General features: G+C 37.3%; 1 protein-coding gene across 3 annotated transcripts; it reads left to right on the top strand.

Annotated features, from left to right (window-relative positions):
- The first annotated feature begins 187 nt into the window (after positions 1 to 187).
- LOC307264384 (T-cell differentiation antigen CD6-like) lies at positions 188 to 12,595 on the top strand. 3 transcript variants are annotated; one of them, XM_080045795.1, is made up of 13 exons: positions 188 to 321; positions 1,271 to 1,342; positions 5,483 to 5,764; positions 6,501 to 6,818; positions 7,208 to 7,522; positions 7,808 to 7,873; positions 8,392 to 8,529; positions 8,763 to 8,879; positions 9,499 to 9,621; positions 9,923 to 9,994; positions 10,248 to 10,418; positions 10,733 to 10,834; positions 11,352 to 12,595. In XM_080045795.1, exons 1-13 carry the CDS (start codon positions 270 to 272, stop codon positions 11,444 to 11,446), a joined length of 1,923 nt encoding a protein of 640 aa, XP_079901921.1. In that variant the 5' UTR covers positions 188 to 269; the 3' UTR covers positions 11,447 to 12,595. The 3 variants fall into 3 exon arrangements, with proteins under 3 accessions (XP_079901921.1, XP_079901920.1, XP_079901922.1); XM_080045794.1 differs by having other exon boundaries at positions 8,371 to 8,529; XM_080045796.1 differs by lacking the exon at positions 9,499 to 9,621 and having other exon boundaries at positions 8,371 to 8,529.
- Positions 12,596 to 13,820: the final 1,225 nt, after the last annotated feature.

The raw sequence follows: 13,820 nt of genomic DNA, 5'->3' as shown, positions 1-13,820 counted from the left end.
AATAATATTTACTGTTTATATTCTTCTGCAAAGGCTTCAGTATATGTGGTTTGAGCCATAACATTACTGTAATCATAAGAGAACCATATCGGCTTTACTTCCTGTCGCGATGCACTAAATGGGAAGTTCTGCCAATCGACTATCAGGGGAACAAAAGAGGAAGCCGCACTTGGCACAGATGCTCGGGAGATGTTCTACTAAATGAGTTAGTTAGAGTTAGAGTTAGTTTCAGCTTTCAGCAAAGATAAAAGGAGCGTTTATTCAACAAAATGAAGTTGGTGAAATGTATTTTGATTGTGCAACTAAGCTGTTTTTGTCAAGGTAATGTAATATTTATTTTACATTTATAAACTAAAAGTTATTCACAAACTGTCAATGCTCCTCTGTGTTATGGACTTTATTGAATCCGACTGTAACTGCGAAAATTGTAGTTTTTTGGGCAAAATAAATCTCTTTCCAATTGTGTAAAAACAAATAGTTTAGACTTAACTGTAGTGAGCTGCAAATAATTGTATTAATTTAAATGTAAATGGGAATGATTGACAAAGAAGGGTTTATCTGAGTGTTGTCAATGAAGGAAAATTACACTATTGACTCTATTTATCATAAGAAAAGTTGGTAACACTAAACATTTAATACGGATAACGAAACTATCTGAGAGGTAGAATTATAAATAAAATTGTGAATACCTCATTCAGTGAAATATTTACGGAACTATAAAGTGGCCTTTTATCCAGTTGTTAAAAGAAATTAACATGTATGTTCTCATTTTTAATATATACTTTTTCTAATACTTGTCAGCCCTAATCTTGTACCACAACCTTAGGAATAAACCAACAAGCGTTTTGAAACATATTTTATATGTGTTGATCATACATGAACCTTTTTAATCATTTGAATCCCTAGGTATAGGTTCTTTCACAGAGAAGTGAAAACATAAGGGTGATGTCCACGTGATCAGAAGCAAAACCAAGTTCCTCAAGTAGAAGATAAATTAATTTTAAAATGGAAAATGTAGAATATTACACATGCTAAGTTATTTATTGCACGTGCAATCTGGTACAAGGCCTCTCACCCTGATCTCCATGTGCGTGCGGAAAAAACTCCTGTCCCTTGATGAATTGGTTACTGTCCAAATGTCCTGTGGTAGATGTATTTGTTGTGGTGTTAGTGAGGAGCCTGCACTGTATAAGCTGCTGCACACTCACAGTGAAAGTAAAGAATCTTTTTTCCCTTTTTATTTAATTTTCTCTTACTGTTTTGATTTCAGCTTTGCGAAACACATCGACTCAAACAGATCCAACTCCTGTCCAGACATGGGCAGAGGAACAAGAATTCAACAGTAAGTATAATATTTTGTAGTGCAAATGTGTTATACCTTGCTCCCTCTCTCTCTCTCTCTCTCTCTCTCTCTCTCTCTCTCTCTCTCTCTCTCTCTCTCTCTCTCTTTCATACACATAAACCCACAGTCAAACCATAAACATTTACTACATTACTTTTCTTTTGAGAGAAATATATTTATTAAGTTTTCATACACAAAACAAATCAAAAACAGACGAAATACAAGCCAATAATATACAGTGGCTTGCAAAAGTATTCATACCCCTTGACATTTCTACATTTTGTCACGTTACAACCACATACGTACACTTATTTTGTTGGGATTTTATGTGAAACACCAACACAAAGTGGCGCAACATTGTGAAGTGGAATGAAAATGAAACGTGGTTTTACATTTTTTTTTTATAAATAAAAAACTGAAAAGTGTGGCGTGCAAAAGTATTCAGCCCCCTGAGTCAATGCTTTGTAGAACCACCTATCGCTGCAATTACAGCTGCGAATCTATTGGAGTATTTCTCTACCAGCTTTGCACATCTACAGACTGATATTTATAGCCCATTCTTCTTTGCAAAATAGCTCGAACTACAGATTCAGCATCAGATTGGTTGGAGAGCGTCTGTCAACAGCAATTTTCAAGTCTTTCTCAATATTCTTAATTGTTTTTAGGTCTGGACTTTGACTGGGCCATTCTAACACATGCCTATGCTTTGATTTAAACCATTCCATTGTAAATCTGGCTGTATGTTTAGGGTAGTTGTCCTTCTGGAAGGTGAACCTACACCCAGTCTCAAGTCTTTTGCAGACTCTAACAGGTTTTATGCCCTGTATTTGGCTCCATCTATCTTCCCATCAACTCTAACCAGCTTCCCTGTACCTGCTGAAGAAAAGCATCCCCATAGCATGAGGCTGCCACCACTATGTTTCACGGTGGGGATGGTGTGTATAGGGTGATGCGCAGTGTTAGTTTTCCACCACGCATTGCATTTTGCATTAAGGCCAAAAACTTCCATTTTGTTCTCATCTGAACAGAGCACCTTCCTCCAACCCTTGCCAAAAGCCATGCATAGTCAGATGAGACCAAACGTGAAGTTTTTGGCCTAAATGCAAAATGCAATGTGTGGCGGAAACTAACACTACAAACCACCCTATACACACCATCACCACAGTGAAACATCATGCTATGGGGATGCTTTTCTTCAGCAGGTACAGGGAAGCTGGTTAGAGTTGATGGGAAGATAGATGGAGCCAAATACAGGACAGAAAACCTGTTAGAGTCTGCAAAAGACTTGAGACTAGGTGTAGGTTCACCTTCCAGAAGGAGAACTACCCTAAACATACAACCAGATCTACTATGAAATGGTTTAAATCAAAGCATAGGCATGTGTTAGAATGGCCCAGTCAAAGTCCAGACCTAAAAACAATTGAGACTATTGAGAAAGACTTGAAAATTGCTTTTGACAGACGCTCTCCATCCAATCTGATGTTGAATCTGAACCTTGAGCTATTTTGCAAATAAGAATGGACAAAATATATCAGTCTGTAGATGTGCAAAGCTGGTAGAGAAATACTCCAATAGATTTGCAGCTGTAATGGCAGCGATAGGTGGTTCTACAAAGCATTGACTCAGGGGGCTGAATACTTTTGCACGCCACACTTTTCATTTTTTTAATAATAAAAAATAAATAAAACCATGTTTCATTTATTTCATTCCACTTCACAATGTTGTGCCACTTTATGTTGGTGTTTCACATAAAATCCCAATAAAATAAATGTACGTATGTGGTTGTAACGTGACAAAATGTAGAACATTTCAAGGGTCATGAATACTTTTGCAAGCCACTGTATATACGTAAGTATGTTTATATATATATTTATTTTATATACGTAAATAATTGAAACCTGGATTTCTTATGGATGTTATGCTGGGTAATTCTGTATTACACACACCCCTTGCTGGGTGACTTTCAAGGACCTTGAAGAAGCTCTGTATTTGAGGCATATGTCAGTTTTTCCATGGCTTATAGGAGAGACTTTTAAACCAGTGACTAAACATTAGAATCTCTGTGCTATTCAAAGTGCATTATTCTACACAACTTATTGTCCAGAATCAGGATCAACCCTTTCTACAGAGCAGACTGAATATTCTTGCTGTTACAGTCACAGGATGTGGGATGTGACCTGCATGTGGAACGCATCTCAGTGGGTGAACTTTTGCAGGTGCAAAATCAAACAGTGAGATAGTGAAGTGTGTGTGTGTGTGTGTGTGTGTGTGTGTGTGTGTGTGTGTGTGTGTGTGTGTGTGTGTGTGTGTGTGTGTGTGTGTGTTTGTTGCAGAGTCTCCCACACAGACTCTGCAACAGACCTTTGCTGCTGCTTGTTTCGGTGTGTGGTTTGAGGCTCAGATAACACAGTTTGGTCCCAGAAGCATTTCAGTCCAATATGATTATGTGTTGTTCTATGTGCTACTGTGACCTGAAGTAGAGCCCTTTACCATATCGTACCGAATGCAAATACCACCAACCCTGGTTATGTGTAAAAGAAAATGTATATTCTATTAAAAAATTAAATTAAAATACATTCAGAATCACTGATATCTTATTCTGCAATCTCATAATAAACACTTGTCCCTATGCAAGTAAACATTAATTCGAATCAATAAATCAAAATGAAGGTAAATGCTGCAGGAAAAATGTTGTACAATTTTTCACATGTATTGTGTATTCGAGAGCAGAGATACAAACAGGAAGTGTGGGTGTCGTGTGCCATGCGACAAAGGCTTTGTCCAGAATCAAACACCGGAGATGTTGTTGTCATTAACACCAACCTAAAACACTCTAACGGATTTTTATAAATATACTTTTTAGTGCAACTGAGATCACATTCTACAGAATTAAATTTATTTAATTATAATGCACAATGGACAAACACTCCCACATTGCTGCCGTATTATAAGCATACAAAAACTGCTGAACAATATGTTTGAAATAGATTTTCACATGTATTAATAAACACACCGCTATCTGTGTACAAGTATTTTCTCTTCCAAAGCTTGAAAAAAGTATGTTGGGAATGTAATTCAAATAAAATACTTCAGCTTTTTTAGGTAAAACTTAAATGGCCTTTGGTCCACTTTAGCAGCTCTTATTCATCTGGTTTTAAGTCAACAAATTATCACATTATCTATTTGGAAAAAAAACCTTTCCTTTAAATAACTTGAAGTATTATACACACACATTTTCAGAGATAGAAACTAAATCAAAGGACACAGGATTTTTTTATTTTTTAAAGTCAGTCAGAGGAAAACTTTATATTTTGGAAGAATATACATGTTAGTGTTAGGCCTATGTGTGGGTGATGTGGTCTCCCTCACTTTTATCCCACACTGCCCTGAATGAAACACAAAGCTATGACACCTGGTCAAGCGGTTATTCTTCAAATGCGTTACCTCATCAGTGCATATGTTTGTGTATAATGTGGTTGGATGTGTTGTATGTGGTTTGTTGGGCGACCTGTAGCCTATAGACCTATGCACACGCTGTCACTATCGCTGAAATTAACACGGTCACACGTTTATTTTGTCTTCGTCAAACAAACACCATCCTGCTTTAAATACTCACTTGAGAACCAAATGTGTTTTAATCTACAGTTAAAAATTGTCCCCAAGAAATGTACCAATTCCTTCTGTTTGGTTAAGTTTTCACAGTTTTCACAGTTTTTGTTTTGTAAAAATAAATAGCTTAAGTAAAAAGTTTTTTTGAAATTCTCATCAACAAAAGAACCCTATGAACTTGAGGAACAGACTAATACACTCTTGGTTTTAGGTCTTCTAATTAATCGTTGACAATGGGAAAATATTTTAAAAATCACAAGCAATATTACTGGATTGAAAATAGCACACACATATAAGTCACATTTTGTTGAGAAAGATTGGCCGATTTTTTGCAATATAAACTTGTGATCAAAATAACTTAAGCTCTGCAACAACAGTAATATAATATAGTATTTATATTCATAATCAGCTGTGTTAACTAGAATTCAACATGGTATACACACACACTCTGATATAATGCATTGATGTTTCAAGAGGTTGATTCCTTAGTTTTTACTGGAATGATCATGTTGTGTTTCTGTGTGTCCTCAGGCGACCTCTACATTCACAAACTTTCTGGTAAATGCAACTTCACGCTCCGGTTGCCTGGTAACAAGAGCAGCGAGGCAGTTGCATTTACAGCAAACTACACAGATGTGCTGGTGGAGCAGATCTGTCAGAATCTGGACTGCGGCAGCGTCTATCACGTGAATAAAACCATTTCGCCTTCAAACACAAGCTGCTTCCACGACTGTCTGCTCCAAGATGGCCGCTTGCAGAACTGTTCTCAGAGCATGGGAACAAACTGCACCGTGATAGCTGGAGCAGTTTGTGGTAAAGTTTTTTTCTTTTTTTAATCTTATGTTATTTGGGTTATTCAAAAAATGTTTTTGTAGGTTGCCGAAAAAGTCACTGCTCTTTCAGTACCAGCTTGTGTGGCTTCACACTTTGCACACTTGTCACACTGTGTGGGCAGAGACCAAACAACATGATATCAAAAAAGCAATAAGATGAAGCTACAGGGTGCAAAAGCATTTCACTCACCTTTTCTCTTCAGGAAATGCATTTTTCTAATGAAAGAAATCTTCTCTTATTGACTGATTCCAGCACTCATATCTTTCCACATTCATCTTCTATTTCCAAAACTGTCTAATTATTTGTACTTCTAATGTAGTATTCGCTCATTTAACCTGTTACTATGTAATTAGTCTATTTCATTTTTTAATTGTGCCTACATGACAGACATAATGACTATGACTAAGACAGACAGCAGCTTGTATTCTACCTAGATAGTGATCTGATGTCCAAAGTCACAATTTAATATATTCAGTCCAGTAAATAGTCCAAAATTACTCATTTTGAACGGTAAATATTATCAAATTAACTGCCTTAAAACAATGTCCCAAGCTATTTCTGTCCTTTATCAGAAACAACAATAAGTTGACCGCATCATAATAATTCCATGTTGATGGAATATATGTTGTAATACGCTTGCATGTTGTTTGTTTTGTTTTGTCATGACATGTCTGATATACATTCATCCATTCATTAATTGAGATGTCTTCCTCAGGCCACCAGCTTGTGCGTTTAGCTGGAGGAACAGACCGCTGTGCTGGGCGGGTGGAGTTATGGAGCGATGGTTCATGGGGCTCTGTGTGTGACGACCAATGGGACGTGACTGATGCTGACGTGGCGTGTGCTCAGCTGGGCTGCGGCTACGCTGTGAGTGTAACAGGACAGGGCGGCCCCTTCCCCCCCGGACGAGGGCCCGTCTATAGGGATGAACTGAACTGTACCGGGAGAGAGGACAACCTGTGGGACTGTCCCACCTCCACACAGGATGAATCAGACTGTGGACACAAAGAGGATGCTGGGGTCGTGTGCTCAGGTCAGGAGTCCAGTTCAGAAATATATTCGTACTATTCATGAATTATAATTTTTTCAAACAGACACAATAAGTCATTTGAAACATGAATGTATATAGAGCAATTAGAAAAAAGTGGAGAGTTAAAGGTGCTCAGAGGAACTTTCAGCTTGTGTTCATTCTTGCACCCCCTTTGGACAAAAGCGGTAGTGTTTTTACTAAGCCAGCTGTAGTTCCTGGGTGATCGTACCCATGACAAAGGCATTAAGAAAACATATCAAAATAGCATTCTTTTCACTGATGGTCTCGTTACATGTCATTTATGATCATCAGAGGGAAACATTAGACTGTTTCAGAAATATTTCAAAGTTCCTCGTAGCACCTTTAACAGTGTGTATATTTTCCGTATATAGAGATGCGAGCGGTGAGACTGACCGGAGGCCTGGACCGCTGCTCTGGTAAAGTGGAGATTCACCGTAACGGGACGTGGGGCTCGGTGTGTGATAACTGCTGGAACAGAGACATGGCCTCCAGGGTTTGCTCCATGCTAGGCTGCGGGGCAGAGCCTCTAAACTACACCAGGTTTCTGCCCCCCCTCACACACAACAACGGGACCCTCTGGTACTATAACTGTCCCCCATACATTCACAGTCTGTGGCAGTGCAAGGAGTACGCCAACAAAAAACACCTTTGCCAAGACTCAAAAGCATCTGGAGTCGTCTGCAATGGTGAGAGATGTAGTTTTTAGGGTTTGTGGTTATTGAGGTATGGTTTGCCTATCAACAGCTTTATTGGTTATAGGGCTGGACTGGCTGTGTATTGGCTGGAATATTGAATCATATTTAATTTATATTGTTTGTATTTGTATCACTTAGGAAAGTGCCATTAAAGGTTTATTGTCATTTTTCAGAACAGAATTGGTAGACTAGAAGACGCTAAATATTCAGATTTTACACACTGCTCCTTTTAAAAGTTGCTTCTTGCTGACAATAAAAATGTTTTCTGTCCTGCAGGTTCCCTTGGGTTTCCTGTAGTCACCACAGCTAACACGTCTGATGCACCGGCCGTTTGGACGACTGGTAAATAATGTGGTTTTCTATCTTAGTAAAAAAGACATATCTTTCATTACATTTTTAAATCTCACTTTATAGATTTGTCTGCTTGTAAGGCAACAGAAAATATCTTGTTGAATAATAGCTAAGAGTTATAGCCTGAGAAAGACGGGAATTTTAGATTTTTTTTGTAATCAGTAGTTTTTATTGTTTTTTTGAACAAAGAGAAAAGGTGCTTTACAGGGGCATAAAATACATCATGATTAGACATTGGAAATTGTATTTAAGAGATAGTAAATACAAAGGAAATACATCAAGATTAGACAGCAATTTAGACAGCGAAATGAACTAACATCAAAAAGCCTTCAACATAAGCCTTGATGAGAGCAGAGACGAAATACAGAGGACAAGGATACACAATGATATAGTTAAACAACAAAAAAATCTGACACCGCTGACACCGCAAGTAATTAAAAATGCAAAAATGACAATCATTTATATTTGAACATACCTCACACATGAAGATGTGTATTGTTTAAACACAGGTGACCCTACAGTGCATCCTGTTGAGAGAATCTCCTTGGTGACCACAGCGTTTCTAAGCTCCATCGCAGTGTGTCTGTTGCTCCTGATGATCGTCGTCATGAACACGGTGCTGTGCTGCTACTACAGGAGGAGACACGGTGGGTTTCTGTCATGGACCTTAAAGAAGAGGTTTATGTTCACTTCAGAGCTGTGCCCCTACGGTCTCACTGTGTTTACCTGTGTACCAATACAGTCTATGATACCATACCAGAGTTAAGCACTTTATTTTATTGAGAAAGGTTAAAGTTTCTTTTTGTACATTGTCCCTGTTCAAATAAAGTTACATTACATTACAGTAATAACCTCCATATCTTGGTAAATATGTCCACAGCGTTTCTACTTCAGCAGACGCGCTCCGGCTCTCGTGCTTTCTCTGAAAATCAAAACAACAGCCACCAAGACGCCGTCAACCTCGTCAATGTCACCGCCAAGTCACCGTACACAGACGGTCAGTGGCTAAACATTACCAAGAACACTGAAAATCTGAGCAGAATTTTTAATATTAATTATATTATTTTACACAGAACTGATTTTTTTTAAGTCTTTTTCTGAGTCTTTTTACCATGCGCACATTTTTGTATTATATACAGGTGCATCTAAAAAAATAGAATATCATTGAAAAGTAAATTTTTTTCTTTATTTTAATTAAAAAAAGTTTAAACTTAACTTTCATATTTTCTAGCTTCCTTACACATGAATAGACATGAATGTAGAATAAACATACTTTTCAGAAGGTTGATTTTTCTGTATTATTATTGTATGTATTTGTATGTAATGTATTTTTTTTTGGATTGGTTAATTCATGTAATACTCATTTATTTTGAGATACCGGATGTAAGTTGTAATCATCAAAATGTACCCAATAGAAAGGCCTGACATATTTCACTTTGTGTGGTGAATCTAGAATATATGAAAGTTGACTTTTTGAATGGACTTTTCCATGATATTCTATTTTATTAGATGCACCTGTAGATACACACACAGTGGTGAGAATGTTGCAGCTTCTACAGAACATATATAGTCACTTCATCAAGTCGTGTAATTGTTTTGTGTTTGTCTCAAAAAAGTCCCCTCCAACCCCAGGTATCATTGGAGGCAGTTTAGTAGTGTTGACAGCGCGTCAGTAGATACAGACTATGAGCACTATGAGCCGAGCAATGAGCCGTCTGTCCCTTTATCAACCTTTCGCAGTGAGACACTTTATTTATTTTTTTCCTCTTTCGTATTTAATCCTAAAGTGTGTTTTTTCTCAATATTTGAGATGATGTCTTGCTGTGTTGCTTGTGCAGCTTGCGGTTGAAGTTGCTCTTTTTGTGTGCGTGTGTGTGTGTGTATGTGTGTGTGTGTGTGTGTGTGTGTGTGTGCGTGCATGTGTGCGTTTGTGTGGGTGTGTGTGTGTGCAGTATGTGCAGTTCAATGCTGTTTGCAGTGAATGCTTGCAGAATGGTTTGTGATTGAAACAATACTCGGTTTGCTTGATCTTGTACCCAGATTCTCAGAGGCTCAGAACAGACGTGAAACCTTTGATGAAGCCCGCGGGTCTTGACAGGCTCTGTGAGGAAAGTGAGTCACTTTGAGAGACAGAGATTTTACACACATTTTCTTTAAATAAAAAATATTTATGTAATACAAAATGCATGCAGTATATTCTTGACTGCATCATGGGCATATATAACTTCAATTTAAGAAACTTTTTTCTTCCGTTCAGTTTTTAAATATATTTGTCAGGGATTAATCTTTTTGTACCACTGATTTACATTGTTGAAGAAGATAGATTAAGATAATTCACTTGATAAATTCTGATTTTGTTTTTCAGTCCCTGAACCGAGAGAGGAAGTGATGGGAGTCTTTATGAGCTGTCATGACGACGCCACAGCGGCTCAATACGCCCGAGTGTCAAAGATCTCCATCGACTCGTTTGACTCGTCCAGCACATCGTCAGGGGAATGCTACGAAAACACAAACGGATACGTAGAGGTCACTCCCGGTCAGTCCATATGAATTTAAATTTTTCATTTAAACCTTTATTTATCAATTTAGATCAATTTGCAATGATGTTGAGTCAAACAAATGCAAAGCAAAAACAATACATACACAATATACAATAGAATAACATCAAATACACAACAAGCTGATAAAGAGACAAACACATTTAACTTGAATGTGAAATGTACACGTGAAGAATGTATGGATATGAAATATAAAAGGCAAATTTTAAAATGTCTCAAATAACCTTAACAAGATCGATAAAGTTTATTAAAACTTTATGCTTATGACCTTATGTGTTTTCTCAAATAACAGAGCCAGGACTGGACCAGCCGTCGACTGTCGACCCTTTAAAGCTAGTTTGCAGCAACAATCAACTTCACTCCAAACACACAACAACCAACCGGCACAGTACAGGTAAATGTAACTAAACAGATGTTACACCTGCGGAAAAATAAGACCTATAACGTTAATAATACCACTACTAAAATTAATAATCCATTTTGATAATACATTTTATTCGTCAGCGCCTTTTTTAGACAACCAAAGAAAACCTTACAAAACATTATAAAACCACAACAGATTTAAAAAGTACATTCAATGTCACTAGTTAAAACATTTAAAAAATAGATAAAGGGGGGAAGTGATGCATGCTGGGTATATTAATCTTTTTTTCAACAATATATTAATTGACTTTTTCCTTAAACACACGGTAGTGTACAGAAGGAGACATATCATTTAAATATAACAAAGGTCAAAGTATAAAACCAGAAACATAACAAATGCAAACAAAAACAGTGACATTTAAAAAAGAATTAAAGCCACAGTTACACATCATAAATTAATCTGGGTATGCTAATCTAAACAGATGTATTTTGAGTTGTGATTTGAATTGTTATCTTAATGCTGATCTTGGTTATTGTCCAATCACTAGATGATGAAAACGAGGGCCCCATCTACTCCCCCGTGGGCCCCGAGGAAAACTCTTCATCTGAGGATGACTATGATGACGTGGGCTGCTTGGTGTAAACACAGGAGGAGGAGGAAACCGAGTACAGTATGTAACCATGGATGTAACCGTGCATGCGAGACGAGAGACTGTTGTGAAATCTTCTGCTGAGAAACTGCACTGAAAGACAACATGTACTTTAAAGATGGACACCTGTTCAAACTGAGAAAACCCCCGAAATACACAAGTTTGGTCAATTGTTGCCTTGAATGAGTCATCTAAGTTAAAACTAGTGAATTTAGTTAATAAGTACAAGCACAGATTACATATAACCATTGTCACACATCAGCATTTCACTGACTACATTTCATTGTGTGCAGGAACTCGCTGTGAATACAAGAGTTATCTATGGCTAAGACTTAGAAACAGTTATTTTCGAAACACCTTTTTACTTAGAGGTCATTGTTTTACTTGCAACTTACCAAACTACTGTTTCCTGTGAATTGAAAAAATGTAATGTTAATATAATGTACATTTGCTGAAGCTGGAAACACTTGTATGATGCATTTAATGATGCTCAGACATCTGAGAGTCAGGTGCCTAGAGAGTTGGTGATAATACGCATTATTACACTCATGCATTTATGTCCAAAAGCTCCCTTTGCATTCCATCATGTGTGTAAGATTCTGCTTTCAGCTGCAGTGCGAATATAATTTTCCTTTGGAAAAATATATATATATGGCAAGTTAGATTTTATAGTTATTCGTTTTATTAACATTTAAACGAATGGCTGCCTGGAATGTAGGAAATCAAACTAAGAAGTTAAAGTATGTTTAAGTTTTCTGTGAATGAAGTAGACAAAACTGTAATGTTTAATTTTTTCTGTGATCTGCAATGACTCATGTTTGCCAGGCATCATGCTTTGCAAAAGTGTATTCAAGCTATTGAGTTCTACCACATGGTGGCGCTACTAGCTTGTTAAGTAAATGAAAGTCTTAAGTGCCTGAAATGATGAACCCTTACATAAACTACAGAAAAAATATCTGACAAAGACATTTTTTCCAGGCTTTATTAGTTTGTGTTTTATACCCATACAAACATACTGTGAGTTTTCTGCCGCGACAGAAAATAAAGATTTTCTGAATCTGAATCTGAATCTACTTTCTGTTCAAATTTTCTGTTAATATTTGACAAAGAAATGGCTGTATCACTTTGTGTTTATAACCTCTGGGGAGAAGTCAAAATTATACATTGTTAAAAAGTTTGAGAGAGTTAAAAGAAAACCAATAAATATAGTGTGAAAAAAACCCCATTAAAGTAAGTTTTTCTGTCTTTCCAGTTACATAATTCAGTGTTTCCGCTACCATGACGATCAAAAATTACGATAAAATGCACTTGAAATAAAATAATTTTAAAAATAAATAAATAAAACAATACGTTATTCGGGGAAAAAATTTAAAAGTTTGAGAGAGTGACTTTGGATGCTGATTAGGGGGCGACGTAAACCATCAGTGCAGTCTGAAACTAGACCCTGCTGCTCTGCTCTTATTGGTCCAATATATTCACAGCTGCTGATCGTCAAGGCTTCCCTCCTCATCCAAACTGACGCCTTTAATCAAAGTGATGTCTTGTTCTGTTGGAGGTAAATATGAGAAACAGCTTCGGAGCACCTGTTAAACTTCTAATGGGGGATAGCAGTGCACGGATACACATGGATTAACTTCACATACTTTAAACCTTTTTTAATTCTTTTTTCATTGGTGAGGTTACAAGAACAAATACTGTAACTAAGTGCACACAAATAACAACAACACTTAACGACAAGGGAAACAAAAGAAAGGGGATCTAGTGTGTCAAAATATAGACAATAACACTAAGAATAAAAAAAATACGCTAACGTGAGAAGTGGGAGTGAGGTTGAATTAGGCCTATAACCAGCAGAATTTGTGATTCTTTGTTACTGGGAGGTATTTGGCAAAGAAGAGGAGGAGGACAAGTGTGTGTGTGTGTGTGTGTGTGTGTGTGTGTGTGTGTCAAGGGGTGTGTGGAGGCGAGAGTAGGGGGTGTAGACAGAAGTGGTCTGAAAGAATCATATATTACACTTAAATTTTGTCCAGAGCTAAACAAGCGAATTAACGACCAGATCTCCTTATGAAACTCAATCTCTTTCACATGCCAGAGAGTCCGGCACACACAACACACACACACACACACACACACACACACACACACACACACACACACACACACACAACACACACACACACACACACACACACACACACACACACACACACACACACACACACCACCAAGTCAGATTCCTAAAACCTGTAGATTTACACAGTCCTGATTCACTTCAAGGGAACAGAAATGCAGCACACTAATTATCACAAGCTACTTGGAATACTAAAGGGCTTAGGAGATCAACACTCTGATTTTACTTTGTTCATT

This window comes from Ammodytes marinus, assembly GCF_949987685.1.
Source record: "Ammodytes marinus genome assembly, chromosome: 17".
Taxonomy (NCBI): domain Eukaryota; kingdom Metazoa; phylum Chordata; class Actinopteri; order Uranoscopiformes; family Ammodytidae; genus Ammodytes; species Ammodytes marinus.
This window is presented reverse-complemented; position numbering and strand designations above follow the sequence as displayed.